General features: G+C 43.5%; 1 protein-coding gene across 10 annotated transcripts in view; it reads right to left on the bottom strand.

Annotated features, from left to right (window-relative positions):
* Positions 1–23,755, bottom strand: part of NTRK2 (neurotrophic receptor tyrosine kinase 2) — a 539,717-nt gene that overhangs the window by 408,795 nt on the left and 107,167 nt on the right. For all 10 annotated transcript variants that reach the window (XR_014970375.1, XM_085633114.1, XM_085633106.1 and 7 more), the window contains exon 6: positions 20,979–21,136. Coding sequence is in view for 9 of the 10 variants with exons in the window: in XM_085633114.1 (XP_085489240.1) it covers positions 20,979–21,136 (158 nt within the window). In the remaining variant the exon portion in view is untranslated. The remainder of the gene's footprint in view (positions 1–20,978; positions 21,137–23,755) is intronic.

Here is a 23,755-nt window from a genome sequence, read left to right on the forward strand (position 1 = left end):
CAGCCGCAGAGAGGAGGAGGAGACATGGAGCCAGCGTGTGAGGCACTTCTGTGGCACAAAGATGCTTAGGGCATGTGGTTTCCTATTAACTGGTGTATAAATCAAAGTTCTGTCACGGGATAGTGTACTTAATACAATAGACTGACCTGACCTCACTTTTTAATGGAACGCGGGCGAAAGGTCAGGCCATTATGCTATTATAAAGTGATTGACACCGTTCTTGATGAGGCTTTCACTTTTTATGTAGCCTCAAAGATGGCTTAAAAGGCAGGATAAATCAAATGCACCGCGAGAGAGGAAAAAACAGGACAGTAGGGGGATTTATTTGAGCCTGTACTTCAACAAGCACATTTCAGAACTTAAAATAGCCTGGCAGAAAGGGCTTTAAGTGGGCCGGGTCTCACCGGTGCTGAGCCGGGCTCTGTGTTGTACCCTGATACAGGAGGTCCGTTTTTTTCGTGACAGCAGACACTTCGATGTGCGCGTGCTCACACTGCTCACTAGTGGAGAAGTTACGGCATGACGTCATGCTAGGTGAGCGTTGTATGGGAAGGGAGATCCTTTAAAGAGAGTCATTTTCTCTCTAGATTTCCCTTCTCTTTTTGAAACTCAAGAAGCAGCAATATTGTCGCGGTGTCACCAGGGCTTTAAGTGGAAGCTTTTTCAATATTATATACAAACCATAGTTACTGCTTATTTATCTTATGCAACTAAACACCATTGACAAAGCCAAAAGTCCTGACTTCTTGTAAGTATGATGTTACTTGTTGTATCATATATCTGGATGCAAAGACAAACAGCAAAATACAAGTCCGGCGGCACACTATGGTTAGCACAGATTTTTAGTTTACGTGTTAAGCCACGCTCTTAATTACATTGGCCACGCCCCTTTGAGAGACCCCCCCAGTTTTTTCATCCCACTTACAGATCTGCTGGCAACATTCCTGGATGTGGTGGGTACGAGTCACCGGCCTGCAGGCGCGCAACACCCATTGGGCTCACCGGGCTTCAGCCCCCCCCCCGTCATGTGTGTCAGCCCGGCTGAGACAGCCTCGCGGGCTGGCGTCCGTCTAATTGCAGCCGCACCCGAGTTCTTCACAGGTCTTTAAAAGACCATTTACTCGCTAATGAGGCTTTTGTGGTATTTTCACCCCTTTTTACAGCCGCTCTGCCTATGGCTGGAAGACTTAGCCCCCCCCGAAATTTTTTCAGCCCCCCCCGAAATTTGGCTCTAGTTGCCCGCCTGCCGGCCTGAATGTCTGAGTTACAAGGCGCATAGACATGGCAGCAAAATGCTGAAAATTGAAAATGGCGTCGGGGACGCGCACGTTCCGCTGTGAAGCCCAGGGAGGTGTCCTCCCTGGCAAGACACAGCTTCAACTGTATTTTTGTTCAAACTCTGTTTCCGGGTCCTCAAGGTCGCAGCTTTAGACGTCACGACGGCGCTCGCCTGCTGTGCTGTTGAGAGACGCCTGAAGGCCCAAACTGCGCCGCCTCCCTGGTGAGTAGGAGCTGCCAGATATTTCCCGATGCACTGAGCAATTTTTTTTAGGCTGACAAGAAGGAAACGTAGCTGCTTCATCAAGGCATTCCTTTCCAGTGAAAGATGAACCTTGAGCAGTGTGCTGAGGGACAGGTCTGAATGTACCCACTGACAGTCAGATGACTGGAAAATACCATTACAGTTAAAGATGGAGGCAAAGGCCAAAAGGAAGTGCATAGATTAATGTCTTTTAAACAAATGAGGCCGCGCCATATAGTCATGTGAATGTGCCCTTAGCTGGTGGTGACTGTTCTATATCTGTGATCTAGAACTGAGACCAATGGGTACTTATTGGTTTGTTCTGTAATTTAAATATGTTAAATGCAGGGCCACTGGAATAGTGGGATTCTGTAGGCAGGGCTTATGGATTTGCCACAAAATACATCATCTGTTACAAAATCTGCAGTTTTTAGCAAGAATTTTTTTTTTCTAGTTCAAACAGATCAACAGTTACTAAAATCGTGGCAACGTGTTTGCGTGCAGTGGAAAGCCTTTTGCAAAGGTTAACTGGTCATCTTTCAGTTGCTGATTTCTGTATTTGGTTGTTACACTGCTTAATGAAGTGAAATATTTGCTCAGACGGTATTCCCATGTATAAGAACGACAAAATAAAGAAGTAATATTATAAAAAAGTGCCACATTATGCTGTATAATTTGCCTTTCCCTGCCACATAACTTCGGGCTCCCCTGCCACATAATTCCAGCGGTCCTGGTTATATGACTAACCTGTAGCTTACATATTGCCAGATTGCTCACCCTCCTCCTTTCTCTCTGAAGCAGTGTAACGTAACTAGCATCCGCAGTGATAATTTGCCTGCTATAGTTTAAAAATTAAATACATATCAGGGGCGCTTACCCCCTGTATGAAGCAATGTAGATAAAAAAAGTACTCTCGTAGTAACAGCATGTACAGATAGTTTGTTATGACTCCTCACTTCCCTTCTCTCAATCTTTTTTCACCTTTTGCTTTAGATGTATTCGATGTACTCTGCTTTTTCTTCAGATTGCACCAAGACAGAAAGCTCACACCATGTCAACTCCTGATGATTTCTGAATAGATTCATTGGTTTGCCCTTAACCTCTTCTGTGCCCATGACGAGATAGTCTCGTCATGGAGCACGGTTGCGCTTTGCCCATGACGAGACTATCTCGTCATGAACCCCGCCCGCTAATGTAACGCCCGGCACAGGAGGGGGAAAGGGCGTGGCACAGAAGGGGTTAAACCCCTGTACCAGCTCGCCTCGAGTCCCTTTGAGAGAGAAGATCAGTTTCTTTTCAGTGTTATGCCCGAGGGATGTTCTCTGCTTCACCATCACAGTGCATCAACATGTGAAGTGCACACTATACTGACGTGTTCTGTGTGCATGCACCAGTGCATCTGTGGGATGCTCCCTGCTGCTTCTTCATCATAGTGCACCAACATTCGAGGGCCGCCCTAATCCCGATGTGTTCTGGATCCATACACCGATGTGTCTGCGGGATGTTCTCTGCTTCCTCATAGTGCACCAACATGTGGGGGTCACCCTTCACCCAATGGGCAAGATTCTCAAAGGTAAACTTTTTTCTCCGCCCTGACTGTGGAGTCTTCGCAATCGTAAACGTACTATTAAAATCGAAGTTTGTGAATAGCATAAAAATAGCAAACTTACACAAAAGTGTAAATTTACTACTAGTAAAATTACTTGTAGTGAATTACACTCATAGTTTGGGAACACCAAAAAGCAGTAACGGTACCACAGTAAGTGTAAGCTTACACCAAATTGTAATTTTTCCTTTGTGAATTAGTCCCAATGTGTTCTAGATACATGCACCGATGTGTCAGTGGGATACTCCCCACTACCTAATAAAAGTGCTCCAACATGTGATGGCCGCCCTATCTATCTATGGCCAATGTGCTCTGGATACGTGCAGTATTGTGCCTGTGGAATGCTCCCTGCTTCTTCATCAGAGTGCATCAACATGTGAAGCCCACCCTATTCCCGGTGTGTTCTGGATCCATGGACTGATGTGTTTGATGGATGTTCCCTGCATGTTGGTCCCAGTAACACACACATAAGGCCTGGACTATTCGCGATTGGTGACAGTAATACACACATAAGGCCTGGACTATTCTCGATGCCCTCTGAGTGCATGCACTGATGTGTCAAGAAGGTCTGTGCACCATTAACAGAGCACTGTACGGACAATGTTCTGGACAGAGCTTCAACCACTCTGTAGCTGTGAAGGAGCAGCAGTAACCAGGGGTGGTGGGCCTCATGTGCATGACCATCGCTGATAGCTGTAAGGACTTATTCACTAAGCAGATCCAACGTCTTTATGAACAGGCTCCCAGGACAGAGGAACACAACAATGTCTGGTTTTTATAGCAAACCCGTTCCATCAGCTGGAAAGACAAGGTCAGAGTAATTGTTGTGTTTGACATGAGTGAACTCGTATTTTCAAGACTTACCCTGTGCTTTGATCACTACCTAATAAACATCAAAACACATTGTGACCTTCAGGGCCTATTAGGCAGGGCACTATAAACATGCAATTTATCCACCTAACTTAATTTGTAGCCGACATCTGAAATCCATACCGACCCTCACGGCTCCCAGCCTAAGTCACTGGCACAGGATCTCCTCTTATGCATTCACATGCAAGATCGCAAACAATTACCAGAGCTTTCTCCTAAAGCTGGAATCCCGCCAAGAGAAGTCTAATCTGCTTAAGAGTGTTGGGCACTTAACACTGAGCTGAACAAATCACTCGATAGGCATTGGCTAGACAAAATCAGACATTCGCACAGCAGCATGAGATTCTGGGCTACGTCTGAAGGTAGAGATGAACAACCTTGGAAAGGGCAAGCACGGCACACTCATTGAACACAGTGAAGTTCAAGTCCTTGGATATCAGAACCATCACCCTCGGTTTCCATCCAAAACCCTTAAGGAGCATGGCTCTGATCTGTGCTGGTGAGAGACACCACACTCCCTCAGGCACCAGACTGAAAAACAAGTCACACACCACTGGGCAGCTTTGGTGGAAACCAACCTCCAACCCTGATTTCATCCCGAGGAGGGCGGACATCATGGAAAGCAATGACACCAATCTAGGGCAATAGTACGCTTCAGCCTCTTCTACAGCAAACATTGAAAAGTAAATTATATTTCCCCTCCGATTGATATCACTTTGTGATCTATTCCAGTCAGATGTGTTGTAAGGTGTGCACGACTTGGGTACACAAAGGCAAATGTTGCCCCGGTGGTAAGAAAAGACGAACATTGAAGAGAAGGAGAAAATGACTCAAGAGAGCCTCTGCATCATGGTTAAAGCACTATGCTGCATATTTTTTCAGTGTACGCATGAAATATTTACAAGACCTTCAGAGCTGGTTCTGAGGTTTAACCCTCATATACTGGCAAGAGGTGTAGTTGGTAATCTGAACGCAAACCTGGTTTCACCTTGAATTTTCAGTTCCTCTTGTTCATTTATGTTGTTACACGCTTAGTCTAACATACTCGGAGAAGAAGCTTTCACAGTCGTGCATCCTATTGTCTGTATTTCTCTCTCTGGCTTCGTTCATTCTGAACCATCTCCTCAATTCCTGTTCAACCTAATATTTTTTGTCAATGGCTTCTCGCTTTGGGAAATAACCCTCTGAACCAACGATTACCTATAATGTCTCTATGAAAGAATATGACTATGTAACACTCAGAACTACATCCTCCAATATTCTCTAAGTGGGGAGGATCTTCCACTTGATGCTCCTCGTCGCATTATCACAATCACTCACTATGCCAAAACCCGTTTACCACAATGTGTTTCCCAATGGTTTAAATCCCCTACCTCTTAAAAAAATATTCAGGTGATGAAAAACAAATCTGCATCAACACTCATCCAGTTGATCTCATGCACCCAATTCTGACTGGCAACATGGACTCTTGGTCAAGGAATAATGTAAATTTGAAGCACTGAGTTTTGTACAACCTCTTTGCAACAAGGTAACGTCATCTGTAAAACTGGCTTTTTGCAAAACAAAAGCCTTTGAATAACTGCACCCTCTTCCTTCAGTGCTCTGAGGCTACGCTATGCTATCATGTGTTGTATAGCACATTTCTGCCATTAAAGCAGCCTTTTAGGACTGCCAGCAATCTGAATGTGCATTTCAGTGTGGTTCTGGGCTTTCACCGGTAGACAAGTATTTTAGTACATGTATGCGTGGTCTTTGGTAGTGATTCATGATGATGCTGTATGTGGTCCTATTGTTTCTGTGTAAGTGAGTGAGTTAAGGACGGTGCTGCTTTTATCATTTTCCAATCTTGAATGGTTGACCACTAATGGGAAGATGTTTGGCTGTGTTTTTAGGTAAGAAACTATTTGGTTTGGTTCTGTGCGGTGTGAGAGAGGATGCAAGGGGACTATCCAAACAATTTTGTGGAAATTGTGAGGATTGAGCTACGTGAGGTGTATGTTGATTTGTTAGTAAGTATCGTTAGGTCCCTTAAATATCTCTCGTGCTGAGTTGTGCTCATGATTGCGCAGATGGACTGCCTCTAACACCTGCGAGTGTTGGCATGAGTGCGGGAAGTTGTACATATGGGAGCATCTCATTTCAAACCATATGCCTTTGATGCTGTTTTCCGCCTGTGAGGGTGCAACAAGGACTGTCTAACATGTTCTGTTGTTTCTGGGGCAGAGGACTGTATTGAAAAAGCAGGGTACGGTTGGTACACCATATGAAAACACTGCTTTATCAACTTGATGGCTTTGAAGCTATGTTGTGTGCATGAGTGCATAAGAAGGTTGCAATCTCCCCCTCACTGCACATCTTCAGGAAGACCCTCAAGACCTGGCTCTTCTACTGACCGGCGCTGCTTACCCCTGCCCCAGCGCCTTGAGACCCTACGGTGAGTAGCGTGCTTTACGATTCCCTCATTGATTGATTGATTGAATCTATCTGAAGGCATTTCTAGGATTACAGGCAAATTAGCTGAGCTAGCACACGGTAAGGAAGAAAGCCAGCTTTTTATAGGTTTATATAACGTAAGAACTAGCCAGAGGAGCAAAACTATTCATGCATCCAAACTAAGTTTATTAAAATCAAACATAGATGAATAATATTTGAAAGTGAAGAGGATATCACTGCTGCTAGTGGTTTTCACAAGCAAAACTGATTCTAGATACAAGGTCCAATGTCATTCCAGAAGCTTCATCTTTGGAATGAAAGAGAGCCTTTTAACACAAAAAGCCTGTTTTAACCCCAGGAGCCTTACTGATATTGGAAAACCAACTCTATCAACGCTACCAACTTAACGATCCAGCAAGAATGGCCTGAAAAACAGCGTGAGTCATTACTCCTGCGTTTGGAGACAGAGCCTTCTCTGTTGCCGCTGCCATGGAGTGGAGCACTTGGATCGGACCTTTTCATAAACACCATTTTGTAGTACTTTTGTGGTACTACTACAATAGTACTGCAAATGTACAACAAAATACTATTCACAAACTACATGAGATGGCCTCTGCCTGTCTTCTCATTTTCTGTCCGGAGTTCTCCAACCCCACTGCGGAGCCTCTGCACCCATAGGTTTATGCTTTGGTAGTATATGTGGGAAGGACTGGGCGAGTTGGTGAAAAGGGGGAATACTTACTACAAAAGGGGAGGAGTAAGGAGAGATTAAGAGAGGATTAGGAAGGTGTATAGGAAAAGACATGAACCCACCCACAAAAGAGTACCCAACTCCAAGTTGCATACTGCACTTCTATATTTACTAATGTTAAACAAGACCAAAAAAGAGTAGTAAATGTACTCTATCTTACAGTAACTGGTACTGCAGCACCCTTCCGTAAAACAAATAGGAAGTTAAAATAGACCCTCAAAAGAAATAATGTAGAATTAAATTCATTACTATTTAAAAATATGAATAAATACAATAAAAAGCTTAAAAATTATGTAAAAATAAATATTTTATTTTACTTTGGCATATTATAATTTCAGAATTAAAAAATGATTACAATTATTTTTATTACATTATATTTACATTAGTTTTAATTAATTATATGCATCACTTGTAATAATTATTAATACATTACTAAAAATATGCTTATAATTTTACTTTAGATGTTCGTTCAGTTTAAATTTCAGAAACGTAATTTAATTTAATATATTTAAATTAATTATTTATTAATTCAAAATGAAGTTATCAATGTTGTAGCATTTTTCTTTTGTTATACATTTAAAATAAATATATGACATTGTTTTTACATCATATTAAATATACAAAATCTTTGGTAAATGTATTAAAGTTTAATAAACTTTAAAAAAACACTAAACATTGTTCGAATTCTTTAAATCTGGGTTGGCGATTGCTCTATGGTGAAGTACAGGGAACGTTTCCGTATATTTACTTAAAAAAAAGTTATTAAACTTGGAAAAATGTGTTAAAATGTTTTAATTCTAAAGCAATAATAAGTTCATTTTGAAATACTAATTAAATGCATTAATGCCACGATGAAAAGGGTTAAGAAAACACGTACCATCAAATGAAATTGCATAGATGCTGAAAAAGAGATGATGAAACAACTTTTTTTGAAAACACTAAAACCGAAACAATTTATTTGAGGTTGACTACACTGTCATGACTTGCAGGAATCACTGAAAGAGATATCAATCTACAGACCAGTGTGTAGACATGGAAATGACACTGAGCATGACTGATGACAGACTTAATGAAGAGTGACTGTATCTCAGAAAAGAGAGTTTTGGATACCTGGAAAGTGTTTTAGGTATGCTTATTATGCAAGGCAGGAACCTTTGTGCCCTGGAGACTGAAAGCTTGTGCACCATGACGCTACGCAGTGAATCGAGAAAAAGTGTGGCGTCGTTGAATGAGATCAAGACGTTGTATTGCTTTATACAACAATGGCCCTCATGTACAAACCTTTTTTGTAGTTCCAAGCCCTGCGGTTTGCAATATCAGAGAATATGTGACTGCAAAATAATGTGCTTCAATTTACTAAACCCCATTTGTGAGTCAGAAAAGATTGTCTGGTTCGCAAATGGAGTTCAGTGACACATTACAGATCTCATATTAGAGGGGTGTTTCTCTGAATTGTGAGTCACAATGAAATGCATCAATGGTTTGTGATGGCAGTTGAGGTCACAAACCGTGGATCGTATACCAACTACTGTTATCGATTGGTATATGATCCGCAAAGGCAAATTAAAGCAATGTCTAGAAGCCAATGCTTTAGGGCAGATCCCCAACACAGAAGAATCTGGGGTGGGTAAGAGCGTGTGATCCACAATTCCGGCTTTGATTTCAGTTACCTCACCCCAAGTGCACTGGAATACCGTACACTCCCACGTCATATGGTAGAAGCCGGTGTCCGGGGTCCTGCATCTGGGGCATTCCGAGGATGCCTCGGGATTCAACAGCTGAATGCGGTGTGGGGTGAGGTATTTTTGGTGTACAAAGTTGAACTGTGTGAACGGGAAGCTTGGGTTGCGAGACACCCCCATGACGTGCTGTAGTGCATGACCCCATGGTTTGTCTGTTAGTAATTGGGATAAAGCTATGTCCCACCTGTACCAGGATCCCCCAGTCTTCCCCTGTACTGTGGACTGCAGTGCATTGTCGAGGACTGTAATGGCGTGCCTCGTGCCTCCATACGATAACAGGGCATGTAGCAGCTCCTTATCTGTGCACTGATTTGCGGCGGTTGGAAATTGTGACATGCATGTATAACATTCATTGGGCAGATGCACCCGCAAATTGCCAGTTTGCGATACACCCTCTTTGTACAGCGGCCACAGTGCAAATTTCATACCCGTTTGTAAATCAGTTGGCGTTAAATTTGCAGATACTGGTTTGTGAATAGATATTAGTACACTATACCCTTAATTCTTTGATCAGGCGTTGAAATGAAAATGAAAGTGTGTTTGTGTTATTACATTATAGGTTTTATATATTTAGTAACACACTGAAAAGATATCAGAACCAATTCTATTAAATAGATAGAAGCAAGACCCAACAGATGTCTCATAATCGCAGGGATCGGCTCAGAGGCATGGATTTCATATTGCACTGTATATTTTGAGAAGTCGTCTTGATACGAGGACTTTTCCACGGCTTGACTGCATTGGCCTGACTGCCGTAGAGAGCTCGTGCAAGAAGGCTACTTTTAAGAAGCTGCCACGAGCAGCAACAACGATATCAATTGAAGGCGGGCGCAGATTGGCTCGATCTCTGTTGATCACCAGCATTCAGAGGGTCATTATCAAGACCAAGACCAACATATGAGTCGAATTCTAAAATATAATCATTAGATACCAGGTATAGTCGAGCCACACTCCAGAAATTAAAACAAATGATGAGGAACATATATGAAATTGTGAGATTGTCAGAAACACACATTTAAGTTATATTTATCATGCAGTTCAGATTTAAACGTTAGAAGCCAAAACATATTATATTCAGTCATCAATGCTGATAAAGACGTGCTTTGATGTACCAGCTGAAATAAAAGCGCTCTACAGTTGACACAAACGTACATCTTTCGGCTATTGATACAAACATTTATCAATTAGTCCCTTTGTTGAAAATGCTGCAACATGGTGGTAGTGAGTACAGTACCATATGTATTGCTAAATAATCCAATACCTTATCATTAGATGGATTACGAATCACAACAACGTGCTCCAGTTAATCTGTGACATGCTGCTGATGAGATTTTAGTGACCTTGGACAACTGCACATCAAAATGTAGAAACCATTCCCATGCTTCAGAAATTAGAGCTGTCTGGAGGAATTTCACGATTTGTAATAGGAATTCTATTTGACTTTTGCATAGCGCTCAGATAAATTAGATGCGGCTTTAGGGCACTTCAGAATGTAGTAATGCAGAAAACAGGCAAAAAATCAAAGATGTCGCCCACTGCAATAAGAGTGATTTGTCAGCAGATCAGATGTGGGCAGAAAATGGCCGTAGGGAGGGTGCTGTCTAATGCCAGTCAGAACACCTGTTTCAGACCCTACCAAAACGTCACAAGACCTACTGAAGTTAACCAAGCAACCGTGATGATTTTCATTGGGAAAAAGCTTATACACGGGCTGTCGCAATCCAGTTGCATCAAGGTTGGACTGCCAGTGGGAAACATTTTCTATATATTTGTATTTTTATGGAGTACTCTGTGTTGCCTCATGGTTCTTTGAGGAAACAGTACATGTGAAGTTAGAGATGAGTGTCAATAGATTGAAGGGCAGCAGGAGTCAATTTGAATCAAGGCATCACCCCTAGAGGGTTCCCCTAGCTCACTGCCTCAAAGTTGAGATCTTATTCAAAGATCAACATGGACTAATCCCTTCATAGGTGTTTTATGACATATCGATCGATGGGTTCGTCCCTCAGGGTCAGAAAACGCTATCTAATTTGCCACAGATAATGTCCATGCATGGGCCCTAGCGTGGGTGGCACCACAGCCGGAACGTGAACCCGAGGCTCCCTCTCCTCCAACATGACGTTCCCAAACTGCACAAAGCCCAGATGAGCTTCTTCTTCGCAAGCTTACTGGCATTCACCAAATGGTTTGGTGGAACGCCATGGGCTATTCGTTTGCTGATTGTTATAAACATGATTTTCTGGTACAACTGAACAATCTGGAGGGGTGACAAGAGTCACCATGGTTTCAGCTCGTGGAACTGAAAATGTGCGCATTATGGTTCTTCATCAGGTTGCATAGAAGGTTAGCTACTGTACCAAAGACAAGTTTCCGTCTCCCCAAGCCGTAAACTATATTTTCCAAAGGATAGGATCAATCATGTTCCTAGCAGTGAAGCAAAAAACTTCACTGAAGAGAATGTTCTCATTTAGGGATACGAGAAGGGTTTGATAAATTAGATGTAGGGGGCAGGCAAAGCTGCAGACCTTCAAAGACCCTGGGTCTAGACATTATCTTGTTAAACTCAATCTGGGCCCCTTAATCACTTTTCACTCAGTTCCTTAATGTATAGGACACCCCTCCCTAGGTTCTACTTCAAGCACTAATGATACAGTCAAGATTTAGGGAATGTTAAAGCTCTGCCTAAGTAAAATTCTCTATTTTAGGAAACAACTGTATGAACGCTCTGCTGGATTCTGGGTTGCTATGGTGATTCTTGACAGCCTCTTCAACGACTTCATTGAAGTTATTTTACACTCGTATCCTATACTGGTCACTAACCAAAAGTCTGTGACATTGACATTGGCAAGCCTGGTGTTTTCACACAAAACTGACCAGCCAAACCGTTTCATGTTCAACCAAGTACGGGAACCGACTGGTTTCCTGCATCTGCCATTCGTGTTGCCGCCTTGCAGTTTTCCGATGGAAAAAAAAAGAAAATTGTATTTTAAGTGAAGTGACTTCATAGCTATAAAATAATTTCCTCCATAATTCAGCAATCCCGAAGGGATAGGAGACGGGGAGCTTGACAACTTGCTACAAATGGAGAACGAGCCTGATCAACCCCCACCGCGCATCAGGTGCGTTCGATCCCTTCGCCTTTGCACCGTGTGGTGCAGGAGAGAGTAGTACCCATGGGCCTCTGGCAGGTCAGCACCAAACACTGGAAATATAGGTTTACAGACCAGGCAGGTTGGGTTTTAGGAAATACACAGACTTTTCTCATTAAAACTGAAATGCATGTTGGGTTATCGGGTTTCCTGCATGATGAGGATTCCAGAGAAACGCGCCTTCAACATTTTCAATTTGATCGCTGCTTCCAAGCCAATTAATTCTTATGAAAAGGGGAAGTCTGGGCCCAAACCTCACACATGACTTGACTCAAATCTTTGCTTAAAGTAAAATAAACAGGGTACAGTCTGTGCTCTACGGAGGGCGAGAAGATCTAAAACATATAATCACTTGAAAAATGAGGAATGGCTGCACAGACTTCAAGGTCTACTGCACTCAATGTTTTCTGCTTTATTGATTTGCTGAAATATTTACAGTGAACTTTGAAGGAGCCATTGGCAAATAAAGGTGTAACTTTGGTGTGGTGTTTACCCACATCATCGTCCGCATTGATTGGAAAAACAAAAATCAAAAACAAATCAACTGGAACTACCTGAAGAACTGCAAACATTTAGGATTTATTTGGCCGTACAATATGCAGTCACATAATAGCATAGACAGACAATTGGACTGACAGATTTGTTCTAAAACCACCCCAGTGGTTTGGTGGGCATCTATCAACCTTTAAAAGGGATCTGCCAGCTAAAATCGTTGCATTAGGGAGTGGTTGCAGTTTTAATGTGAATTTATGCAGCTAACTGTTCTCTCTGATATGAATGAAACTACTGCTATGATTTGTACATTGGAGCAAAGCTGACTCAGCACTTTGGACTAGGTGCTCAAGACACAAAACACACCCCTGAGTATATCTTCTACTGTCCTTATGTGTTTCTTTTTCTTTTCTTTAATCACCTTCCACCTTGACTTTAGCCATACTGGTGTATGTTATGACATTATAACGCGTTACTATGTGGACGTTAAAGGTTACGCATGTCCGCATAGTCTCGGAATGTCCAGGGCCAGACTGGGAACCAATACCGGCCCTGGCAAAGTGCTCAGCCAGCCCCCCCCCAGGGGTTGGGGGTGCGGCCGAGCTGTTTGCCACAGCCGGTTTCGGCCGAGTTCGTTACACCGGCCGATTTTGCAGCTAAGATGCAAACATGTCCCTGTAAAAAAACGGCCTCCAGGGGCCCAAAACCGGCCCCCACACTGGCGGCCCACCGGGGAAATGCCCGGTGCCCACTACGGCCAGTCCGGCCCTGGTAATGTCCCATGACTGCCAAGCCGAGTATGACGAAGACCTATACATGTACAGCATGTTTTCTTTGTTTACCTATGCTTGATAATATGGGGTAATGAGACAGAATGATTCATTTTCGTAACTGTGATTGTCACCACAATGTGTCCATGTTTTTTTCTTTGTTATTAACATTCAATAGAGAAATACTTTGAAAAAAAGACTCAAAACACGAAAAGGTTGGCATATGAGTAACTCTTGTTATTTCTTTGTTTGTGTTATGTTGGTGTTTGAGCTAATGGTTAGATGCCTGCAAAGTTGTAATCACATCTATGAAAATGTTTAATATATGTTGTATCCTTGCAACCCCCCAAAACTATTTGGTCTTTGTGTTTAGTCAAGGTGGTGTCACTCCATCATTAAACTTAAAGCTGTATGGATCCCCACACAGGACTAAGCACACCTGCTCAGATTTGAAAATAATGGTAATTTGTGTGTACACATGTTCCAGGTTTTTGCCATTCGTAGTGGTGTTCGTACTTTGTTGTTATGTAATCTTTTTTATACTGACTAAAGAATGCTATTCGAGAAACGCAAATAATGTACCTAATTCTCTCAGCTAGAAAGCTCTGCTCCTTTAGAGGTAGTTGCAGTATTGTGGATAGTTCTCTCTTTCTAAACAAGCCTGAGAACCCATTTATAGGACTCGCAAATGATAATTTAATCTACACACACATATCTGGCATTGTCTTGGGTGAAAAAACTTTTAGAACTGAATGCTCAATCTTGTTTAACTTCATGTGTGTGTGTGTGTGTGTGCACGCATACCCATCTCTGTCCATCTCTGCGTGTGCCTAAGGGTAGAGATCAGAAATAAAGCAAACTCTGGGTGCTTTATATTCAGTACACAATATATTGCCCCTCTCAGGGTTTCTCCACATTTCGGCCTTTTTTTTATTGTAGAGTTTTATATAGCGAACTAGACCCGAGACATCGGGTATCAGAGCGCTTTACATGAGCACCAGTTTCGTTACATACGGACACATTCATTTTTGTTAGGCACCGGGAGATTAAGTGATTTGCCCAGAATCACAGAATGTTGAGCCTCATTGCCGAGACTCGAACCCGGATCCCAGCATTGAGGTCGACCTCTCTAGCCGTAAGGCTACATCCTCTACCCTTGCACCCACACTCCCCGGACCTGATTACAGAGTGGATGCATCGCCTCATGGGCGCTGTAATCTGCCAATATTAATGTCACCACAATCAACAAAATGCCCGCGGTGGAAGGGCTGCAGAGAACTGAAAGAAAAATACCTGGCAGCAGAAGTGTCGACAGTCAGCCCTGGACTGGTCGCCAACTCACCACTTCATCCTCACCTACTCCTTTAGTGAAGAACCAATCACTCGCGGTCTGTAACTATATGTGGTCGACTTCTGTGTGAGAAGGAAGTATTGTAGTCTAGTTGTGAATATGTGCACATATATGTGTGGTGGGTGACCTCTCTAGTGACGTTGGGACATGTCAAAGGACACCCATCTCTCTTACAGGGCTATCCTTACACTTACCCCCACCCATCTCTCTCAGGCGTCACCAGTCCGGTGACCCTGCCAATAAAAGGGAGTTGAGAGCACCTGCCCTTAATCTTGAAGCCCAGATCCATTGAAGAGACTGGAAGTTTAGTAGGCAATAATACTAAACTTCAAGACTCTTCAATGGATCTGGGCTTCAAGGTTTTTTTATTGCTTTGCAAGTGCCACACTCTAATTTGACCTAGCTTTTTTGTCAGTTGACACGCTTATAAGATGTCTTCCTGATGTTCATGCCCTTAGAGCAGGTGACGACTGGATAGGTAAAATTAAATACAAAAATAAATAAAACCAATTACTTTGCACTCGCCGCATTGCCGAGTCACAAAAATAATATCCCCCCGCACACTAATAAAGTCACCAGTAACTAAACCGGCCTACAAACCGGCATGGAGAACCGAAGCCCAGATACACAAGGCACACAGGACAAGCACAGCTGAAGTGAACGACTTGAATGATTCCAAAAACTCATGGTTGAAGTTCCTTAGTTCCACATCAAGCCCAACAGTTAATAAGGAGACTTCACAAGACTCAATCAAAACCAAATCCAAAACACTAGCGGCCAATAAACCCCCCAAGCTTAACGAAGGGGAGCCGACCATCTGGGGGTCAACCAGGACAAAACACTGGATAAAACTGGAACAGTAACGACATCAACCTGAAGTCCAGCAATAGCCTACCATACAAAGAGCAGAACCTGGGTGCGGGTTACTCACCACATCAAGAAATTGTAGAAAGTGCCACTATAACCCACCCGGAGCTTCTCACATCTGTAATAGAAACACTCCCGTCATCCGCAAAGGCACTTAATTGGCAATCGGACAAACTGGACGTTCAAATAGACCTAATGAACACCATAGCCCTCCATATAGCAGGGATAGACACTAAACTGGACAAACTGAACAAACTAATAACAACAGCACAATCAAAATACACATTAGAACAAAGCCCTTGTACCTGCGGCCCAATTATAGACAAACTGAGCCTCCTTCCTAATCTTTTAGAACAAATCCTAGCGCTCAGACAATCAAGCCTGCCATGTTTCAACCACAAAGAAGCCAACAATAATATACAACCAACCTTCCTCAAACAGATGGATAAAGAAAAACAAAAAGTGACGAACACGGAAAAGGCAGGCCCCACGTCAAACTTGCCTGTCTCACCTAAACCAACTAAATTAACAAGACGACAAAAAAACGCGAAAGGAAAGCAAGGAACAAACTATCGGCAGGGAACACGGAGCATGGGCCGAAAATGTTCCCCATATTCACTACATCCAGAAAAAAAGACCACACATTAAACACTACAAGATCGACTGAGGATCCAATGGACACATCAACTGAGGCACCAAAAAAGCAGCCCCTACTTACACCAGGAAGGGACGAACAAACCTCCAAAGAACAAAGAGACCACATCGCGAACATCACAGTAGACTCCGTACAAGACAGAAAGGAAAAAGCAGCAAAGTCCAAGAAGAGCGCAGGCCCTACAATACAGAAAAAACTAACACCAAGCCTACAGAGCAGTATTCACATAGAAGGTGACGTAAAATTAAGCACATGAAAAGAGGACATTTCTAATACTACAAAAGTCCCGCAAGGCAATGACATCAAGAAATCCTCAGGCAGGGCTGTCAATAGCCCACCCTCCACCTCAGCTATAAAGACTGTCCTACATCTCGGAGGCCGAAATGCAAATATAAACAACAAGGGAGAAGTTGCCCCCTGAGAAGGTGCACATGCGGCCCACATTAGGGACCCAATACCCGAAACTATTACCAACGGGTAAGTGGGAAAGAGAACAACCGGGACAGTAGGCAACCATTAATAATTACACTATAAAACGCCGAAACAAGCTCCAAGCCTAATAGCGGAAAGTGTAAAATACAAACACCTACTGTGATGGGACCAGGCCATGAAGCCAGCTCCTGCTGCAGGACAGATCATGAAGCCAACGCCTGCAGCAGGACAAGGAAGGACAGTCAATACCTCCAACAACTGCTATTAACACCGGAATACGAAACCCAGGGGTTGCACGACACATTAAACAGGAGCAACATACTCAAATTGTTTGCAAACATCCAAGGGCTACAACTCCTAAATTCAGCCCACCTACTCTCAGTGGAATTTTGTAAGCAAGAACACAACACGACCTTGGAACAAACACTCATGATATGGCAAACAGGGGAGATCATTCAGTTAATAATGACCTTTAAGCAACACTTCGACACATTGGGCATAAGACTCTCGAGACCGGCAAAACCACACTACCCAGGCCCACTTAGGGAACCAGCGGTGGCGAAGGGAAAAGCGGGGCGCACGCTGGAGACAAAGGAACAGGCACACTCAGTCCTCCGGAATGCAAGGGGGTACAGCCCACCACCAGCAAGACGGGAAGTGGACAACTCCGGAAGACGAGAAAATACTCAAGGCGCCCTAGACTACTGGAGCTGGCTAGCAGGCACGTTGAACAAGGAGAAAGACAACTCACCCTGCCACAAACAGCCAACGAACAACTGTCAAAACACCCTCTACCTTATATCATGGAACATAGCTGGTGCCAGGAAATGGCTAGGAGACGGCTGGCCCCTTCAAAACTGGGCATCATGCGACATAATCGCCTTACAGGAGACTTGGGCACTAGAGGAGCTGCTGCTTGTTGGGTACACGCACTTTAGCACCCCGGCAGAAAAAAGCAGCAAGCACGGCTGCCCAAAACGGGGGTTATCAGTCTACGTTGCGACAGACATCAACATCAGATCCGAGCAAATAGCCCCTCACGGGCCAAACGTGCAACTAATAAAACTGTCTATTCCCGGCAGAGAGGAACCCGTCCTACTAGTGAACATCTATATACACCCACATATGAAAGCGAAGCAAGTCCAGATAAACCAGTTAATAACCACGATTAACGCCATACGAAATACCAACCCCTTCTGGGAAATCATCTTAACAGATGATTTTAATTCAAACTTAATCCACACTCCAGCAGTGGACGACAAGCTAGCAGAAGACAATGAGTTCTGGAACGTGCAACCCCAATACCAGCTCAAACCAGAGCGCCCTGACCCAGTAGGACAGCAACTGTTAACAACCTTGGAATATCTGGGCCTGAGGGTACTAAATGGTAGAACTCCAGAAGACTACCCTCCAAAGTACACTCACCTTGGAGGGACCACACTATCTAGACTTGACTATACAGCAGTCTCACTTCCACTATTGCCTTTTCTCCAACAGTTCTCAATTGAATTTACGACAAAAAGTGACCATTCATACCAGCACACCTACTTCCAACATAAAGCCTACTAAACACCAAAATAGCAGGACAATTAGAGATAGCTCGCTCTCAACCAACCTGAAAGGACTGAAATGGTCAATAGACAACATTGGAGACCTTCAAGTAAAAGTCCAGAGAATCAAAATAGAAAGTGAAACTAGCGTACACAACCAGATACAAAACTGGGAGAGTTTCACAGAAGAGCTAACAACAATTATGTCCGTCACACACAAAAATTCTAGGGCATCAAAACACAACAAGCCACTTTCAACAGAACTGATTAAACTTAAGTTAGACATAAGGAAAAATGCAAGGATACTGAAAAAAACAGCTACTTCACGAATAGACTGGGCCCAAAGACAGAATCTCAAGAAAAATTACAAACAGGCATTGTGGGAGCAGAAAAAAAGAATGGAGGATAACTTTTGGGCAAAATTACTATGCACGGCAAAAAATACCAATTCAAGTGCATTTTTGAGAATAATCAATGGGTTAAAACACCCCGCAAACCCAATTTCCTCAAGTGTACAAGAAGCCAACTGGGCCACACTAAGAACAAAGAAATTCACAGACACGGAACCGCTGAAACATCTAGCATGGAGGCAGAGGACACAAGTGTCGCCCAAGGAGCTTGAAGAACAACTAAGCTATGACAGGTGGGCCCCACAAACCACAAACAGCTACCCAACCTGCGGACGACCCACATCGCACAACACAGAAGAAGCAAACTCGAGAGAAGAACTGAGGGCAGTACAAGCACCAGGAACTGGCCAACGGCCTATACTGCACTACGCAGAAGAGGCACAATCGAGTGAGGCCAGCAAGACAGTAGCTGTATCCGGACACCCAGTCTTCAGCGACGAAGACATAAGAAGAACACTCCGGAAGAGCCGTGGAATGGTATTCCCCAAATAATTTTAAATCAGACCCAGAGTTCTGGAGCGGAAGACTAAAAAAACTGTTCGATGAAGTGGAGAGAGAATGTCAAATTCCATCAAGTTGGCAAGGCTCAGTAGTCACTCCGATTTTCAAAGGCGGAGATAGAACGTCCCCAGCGAGTTACAGGCTGATAGCACTTTTGGATGTGGACGCGAAGCATTATGCCTCATTACTTTTGGAAGAACTAACTACCTGGTCTGAAAGCTCAAAACAAATTCCACTTAATCAAACAGGCTTCAGGAATGGGTGCGGGACAACAGCAAATATTTTATCACTCTCACTGATAGCCGACAAATACATCCGAAGGAAACAACAGCTGCACCTCTGTTTCATCAATCTAAAGGCGGCTTTTGACAGTGTGGACTGCAACATTCTATGGGGAAAATTACGCAGCTGGAACGTCCCGGACAAAATACTCCGAGGAATATTGCTCCTATACTCCAACACATGGATGAGAGCAAAACTGGGAGACGGAGCAAGGCTATCTAGAAAATTTAAAACCACCAAAGGGCTCAAACAAGGCTGTGTCCTGGCCCCCCAACTGTTTAATCTTTTCATGGCAGACCCTGCCCCAAAGCTCAATAAGATTACATCCCACCCACCTAAATTAGGTACTCTACCCTTAACGCGTTTATCCTACGCGGATGACATCGTTTTGATGAGCCTAACCAAGATCGGCCTACAAAGATCACTTGCAGGAACGTTGGAATTCATAACCAACAACAACCTCGAGATAAACATCACAAAGAGCAAAACAATGCTTATTACCAGACGACGGACTGTCAAACAGCAATTCCAACTGGAGGGTAAAAAGTTAGAAGTAGTATCTAACTACAAGTACTTGGGATTCTATTTCGATAATCGGCACAGCCATCAGGAGCAAAAAGCTTACATCACTCAGAGAGCAAACGCCTTGTCATTCGCCTTCAGGTCCTTATCAAAAAACCTCAAGGGGCCATCATTCAAACCCCTACTAGCAACAATAAAAGTCAAAATGCTACCAACGCTATCATACGTCAGCACAGCTCTCCACGGGAAAGACGTTGACCTACTAAACAAAGCACAAGTTGCAATTTACAAAAGAGTCTTAAAAAACGCTCCAGACTCCCCAAACTGTAAACTACGCACGTTAAAAACACCTCCACTTTTTAACAATGATATTCTTCACACGTGATTTTATGTAGAAACTTAAGGCTTTTATGATAAAATAAAATAACAATTTTCTTAACTGTGGTACTCTGTTTTAGTAATTGTATTGTTATTGCTTTAATTAACTGAAACAATAAACTTTTGACTTTGACTTTGTAGTGGCTTTATTAATTTTTGTATTTAATTTTACGTATCCTGTCATCTGTCAACCTCCCCCCACCCAGCCTCTCCCCACTTCTCTAAACTGTGCCGCCGCACCTGCCTTCGTAAGGCAAGAAGTAGCAGTTCTCCACTGACGTGATAGAATATCAGAAAACATTTTGGAGTCCCTTCTTAGCCCATGGGCACAAATTGCTGAGCATGCATGACGCATAAGTGAAAATTAGGCAGCGTCACCCACGCTTGCGCCTTCACACGCAGTGGGAGCTGTTGAAGTTACTTCAAAAGAAATAATGCACAGCTGATGTAAAAAAGCAAGCACTGGTCTTGAAAGATGAACACATCTTAAATATCTAATCACATTAGCTTCACAGTTGCCACTACAAGAGTAGTACGCTTTCCGATCAGGACCACTCACCGTCCAGTGAGTCACTATGAGCTTTATCAATGCAAGTCAAAGAAACATGTTCTGATCATTTCCTGTAATTTTTCATCAGTTTAATACTGTAAAATAGATTTCAACCACTTGTAAACTTTTGAAGTATTTGACTTACTGCAGTTGGGAATGTCCATCCCCGAGAGAGGGACCTTCCTCCTGCTGTCGTCATAGCAGTACAAATCCTGAGCTTCTGAGTTCAGGAAGTTAGTTTCCTGGAATATTTTGATCCACATGATGTCACAGGAGCACTGGAATGGATTGTCCGCTAGGATTCTGCAGGAGAGATGGAGCACCATTAATATCTCATTTCAATAAGCAAAGTCAAACAAGCTAATTCTTTACGTCTGACCTCACATACGTTATCTCCAACATCCTCTGGGCGTAAAGTGCTGCAGAGACTGCAAATCAGATCCTTTCAGCTTTAGATTCAATGTTCCGGACCACTGAAAATACCGAAGGGATCTACAGCATTTCATCAGGACCAAAAACAAAGTGCCTCAAGGTATTCTCATCAACGCACCCAGGTCGCCGGAGGCAATATTAACCCAGCGGGCTCACATAGGAAAACAATCTCCGATGAAGAGGCCCCTTGTGTAGGGCCAGCTCAACAAGGAGCAGGCCCGATGATGAAGCATGACAATGTGTGAGGGCTCCGTAATCCTATGAAGGCTATTCCTCGGGCCCAGGAATGGCACTGGAAAGAACATTCTGCAACTCTGCACTTGTTAAGTCACTGTGTGCTGTTGCAGAATGTACTTTGCACACTCATTTTTAAAAGGTAGTGCTGAAAGTGTCCCTGCCCCTTGCTAGTGATGATGCCGCTTGTCACAAGGACCTCTCTACCGGTGCTTCTTGACCCCCTCTTTATGCTCTCTGAAGCCTAAAGGAAGACTGAATGGTAAGTCAAACTCTCATTGAATTGTAATGTAACATAACCTTATCCTCATTCATCAAAGAAGAGAGAGGGAGCCAAGGGGCATAGCTCAGGCACTAGCTCTTGTTGCAGTGGCGTAACAATAGCCCCCGCAGCCCCCACGGTGTGGGGGGTCCGAGCTCCAGAGGGCCCCCTCCGGCACTATGCAGGGGCAGGCCTGAGAGCTCCTGACTGCGTCCAAAACATGGGGGGCCCTTTCAATGCTTTTTGCAGGGGGCCTCCTAGAGTTTTGTTATGCCCCTGTCTTGATGAAGACAAAGGAAGTATAGTTTGAGTAGTGGAACAGTACAGGTAGCAAATATTCCTCAGCCAAAGCCTCTTTTTCTTAGACTTAGACACAGCCACCGATGATGCCAAAGAATGAAGGGATGAACCTACCTGAAGTTACTGAAGGCAGGACTTGCACGTCCGAGCCTGCATGCTCTCACAATAAACATAAAGGAAGGACTAATGTAGAGACACTAACCGACTATGAGCTTCAGTAAAAAGGGAAGAGCAAGGTGATTACAGTCCCAGCCAAAGCAAGAGACAAAGAACTGACATTGTTAGTAGCACCAGGGCTGGCTTTAACACTGGTGGTGCCTAGTGCGGCAATCTTTATTGGAGTTCCTCTCCCCACCCCAGTGACCTTCTTGGCCACAGATTCCCTCACTACCACCTTCCAACAGTGCCCCTCATCTCTATAAAGCCCTACTCTCACAAGTGTTTAATTTTTTTATAGCGCTACTATTACCAGAAAAAGAGGACTGACTACAAGGTACAGGAATCACTTGTCATCCATACGCGTAGGCAGTATATTTTAAGAGTACTTGGTCTGGGTAAGCATAAACTCAGGATTTAAAACATAACACCGTGGTTGGATTGGCTTGCTAAAGTAGCCTTATAGCTCGCCATTGCAGGCTTTACCGGCTATTAAGGGCCGGCTCCCGCGTTAAAGGCCTGAGCCGAAGGCGAGGGACTTTAACAAGGGAGCGGGACTTTAATAGCCGGTATAACCCTGCTAGGAAGGGCTATAAAGCTATTAGAACATTCTGCCACTAGAGAACAGAATGTTCTAACAAATAAAACAAAGGTCTCTTGCGCTCGAGGGGATTTAAATCCCCTCGAGCTCCGAGAGGCCTTTGTAAAACATTGGAATGTTGCTCTGCGGGCCTTTAACGGCGCGTAGAAGCAGGGAGCACGTCATTGTCTTCAATGGAGCTCCCAACATTCCAATGTTCTAATAAGAATTTATTTCCACTCAAACAAATCCTGTTTAGCAAAATTAGGATAATAAAAAAATGGGAAAAACAATATAACGTTCTAGCCCATACTCTCCAGCTTGCACGCAGCTCCTTGATGACAATTCACTGTGCTATATTAGGATTGTACGTTATGAAGTGCAAGTAACAAAAGGATATCTCTGACAAAATCATTAACCCACCAAGCTATCCATATAAAATACAGTTCTGCGATTTACACGGTACAGCTGCACAGTAGGCATATTAACCCGCTGCCCTACTTTATGATGAGTCAAAACTGCCACTAGACAAAAGACTACGCTCTAATTACCAGAGTTATCTTGGCATTTTTATTGTTGCTTGAAAAGTGATGGACATACAAGGAACTCTCCAGCAAGTGCTTTTAATCGCTTAAGATATTTCAACACAAAGGACAACCAGCCAGCACCCCCTTCTGCCCCTCCCACGACCCCAACCTTGCGCCAGGTGCAGTGGCACCAGTCGCGCTGCCCTCTACAAAACACAAGCCTCAACACGTCAGATAGAGGTCTCAATCTATTGCTTGGGTTTGGTAAAGATTATTTTGTGATGATATAAAACATGCACTCTGCTTGTTAAATCTTTCTCAACTTTGTACACAATGTAATTCAGTTTGGCAAACTGTCAAGTACCATATTGGCACTACAGACATAAATATATCAAAAGAGGCCAATAGCATTTGCCTCCTATTTCTTTCAA

The sequence above is a fragment of the Triturus cristatus genome, chromosome 2_1 (assembly GCF_964204655.1).
Source record: "Triturus cristatus chromosome 2_1, aTriCri1.1, whole genome shotgun sequence".
Lineage (NCBI taxonomy): Eukaryota > Metazoa > Chordata > Amphibia > Caudata > Salamandridae > Triturus > Triturus cristatus.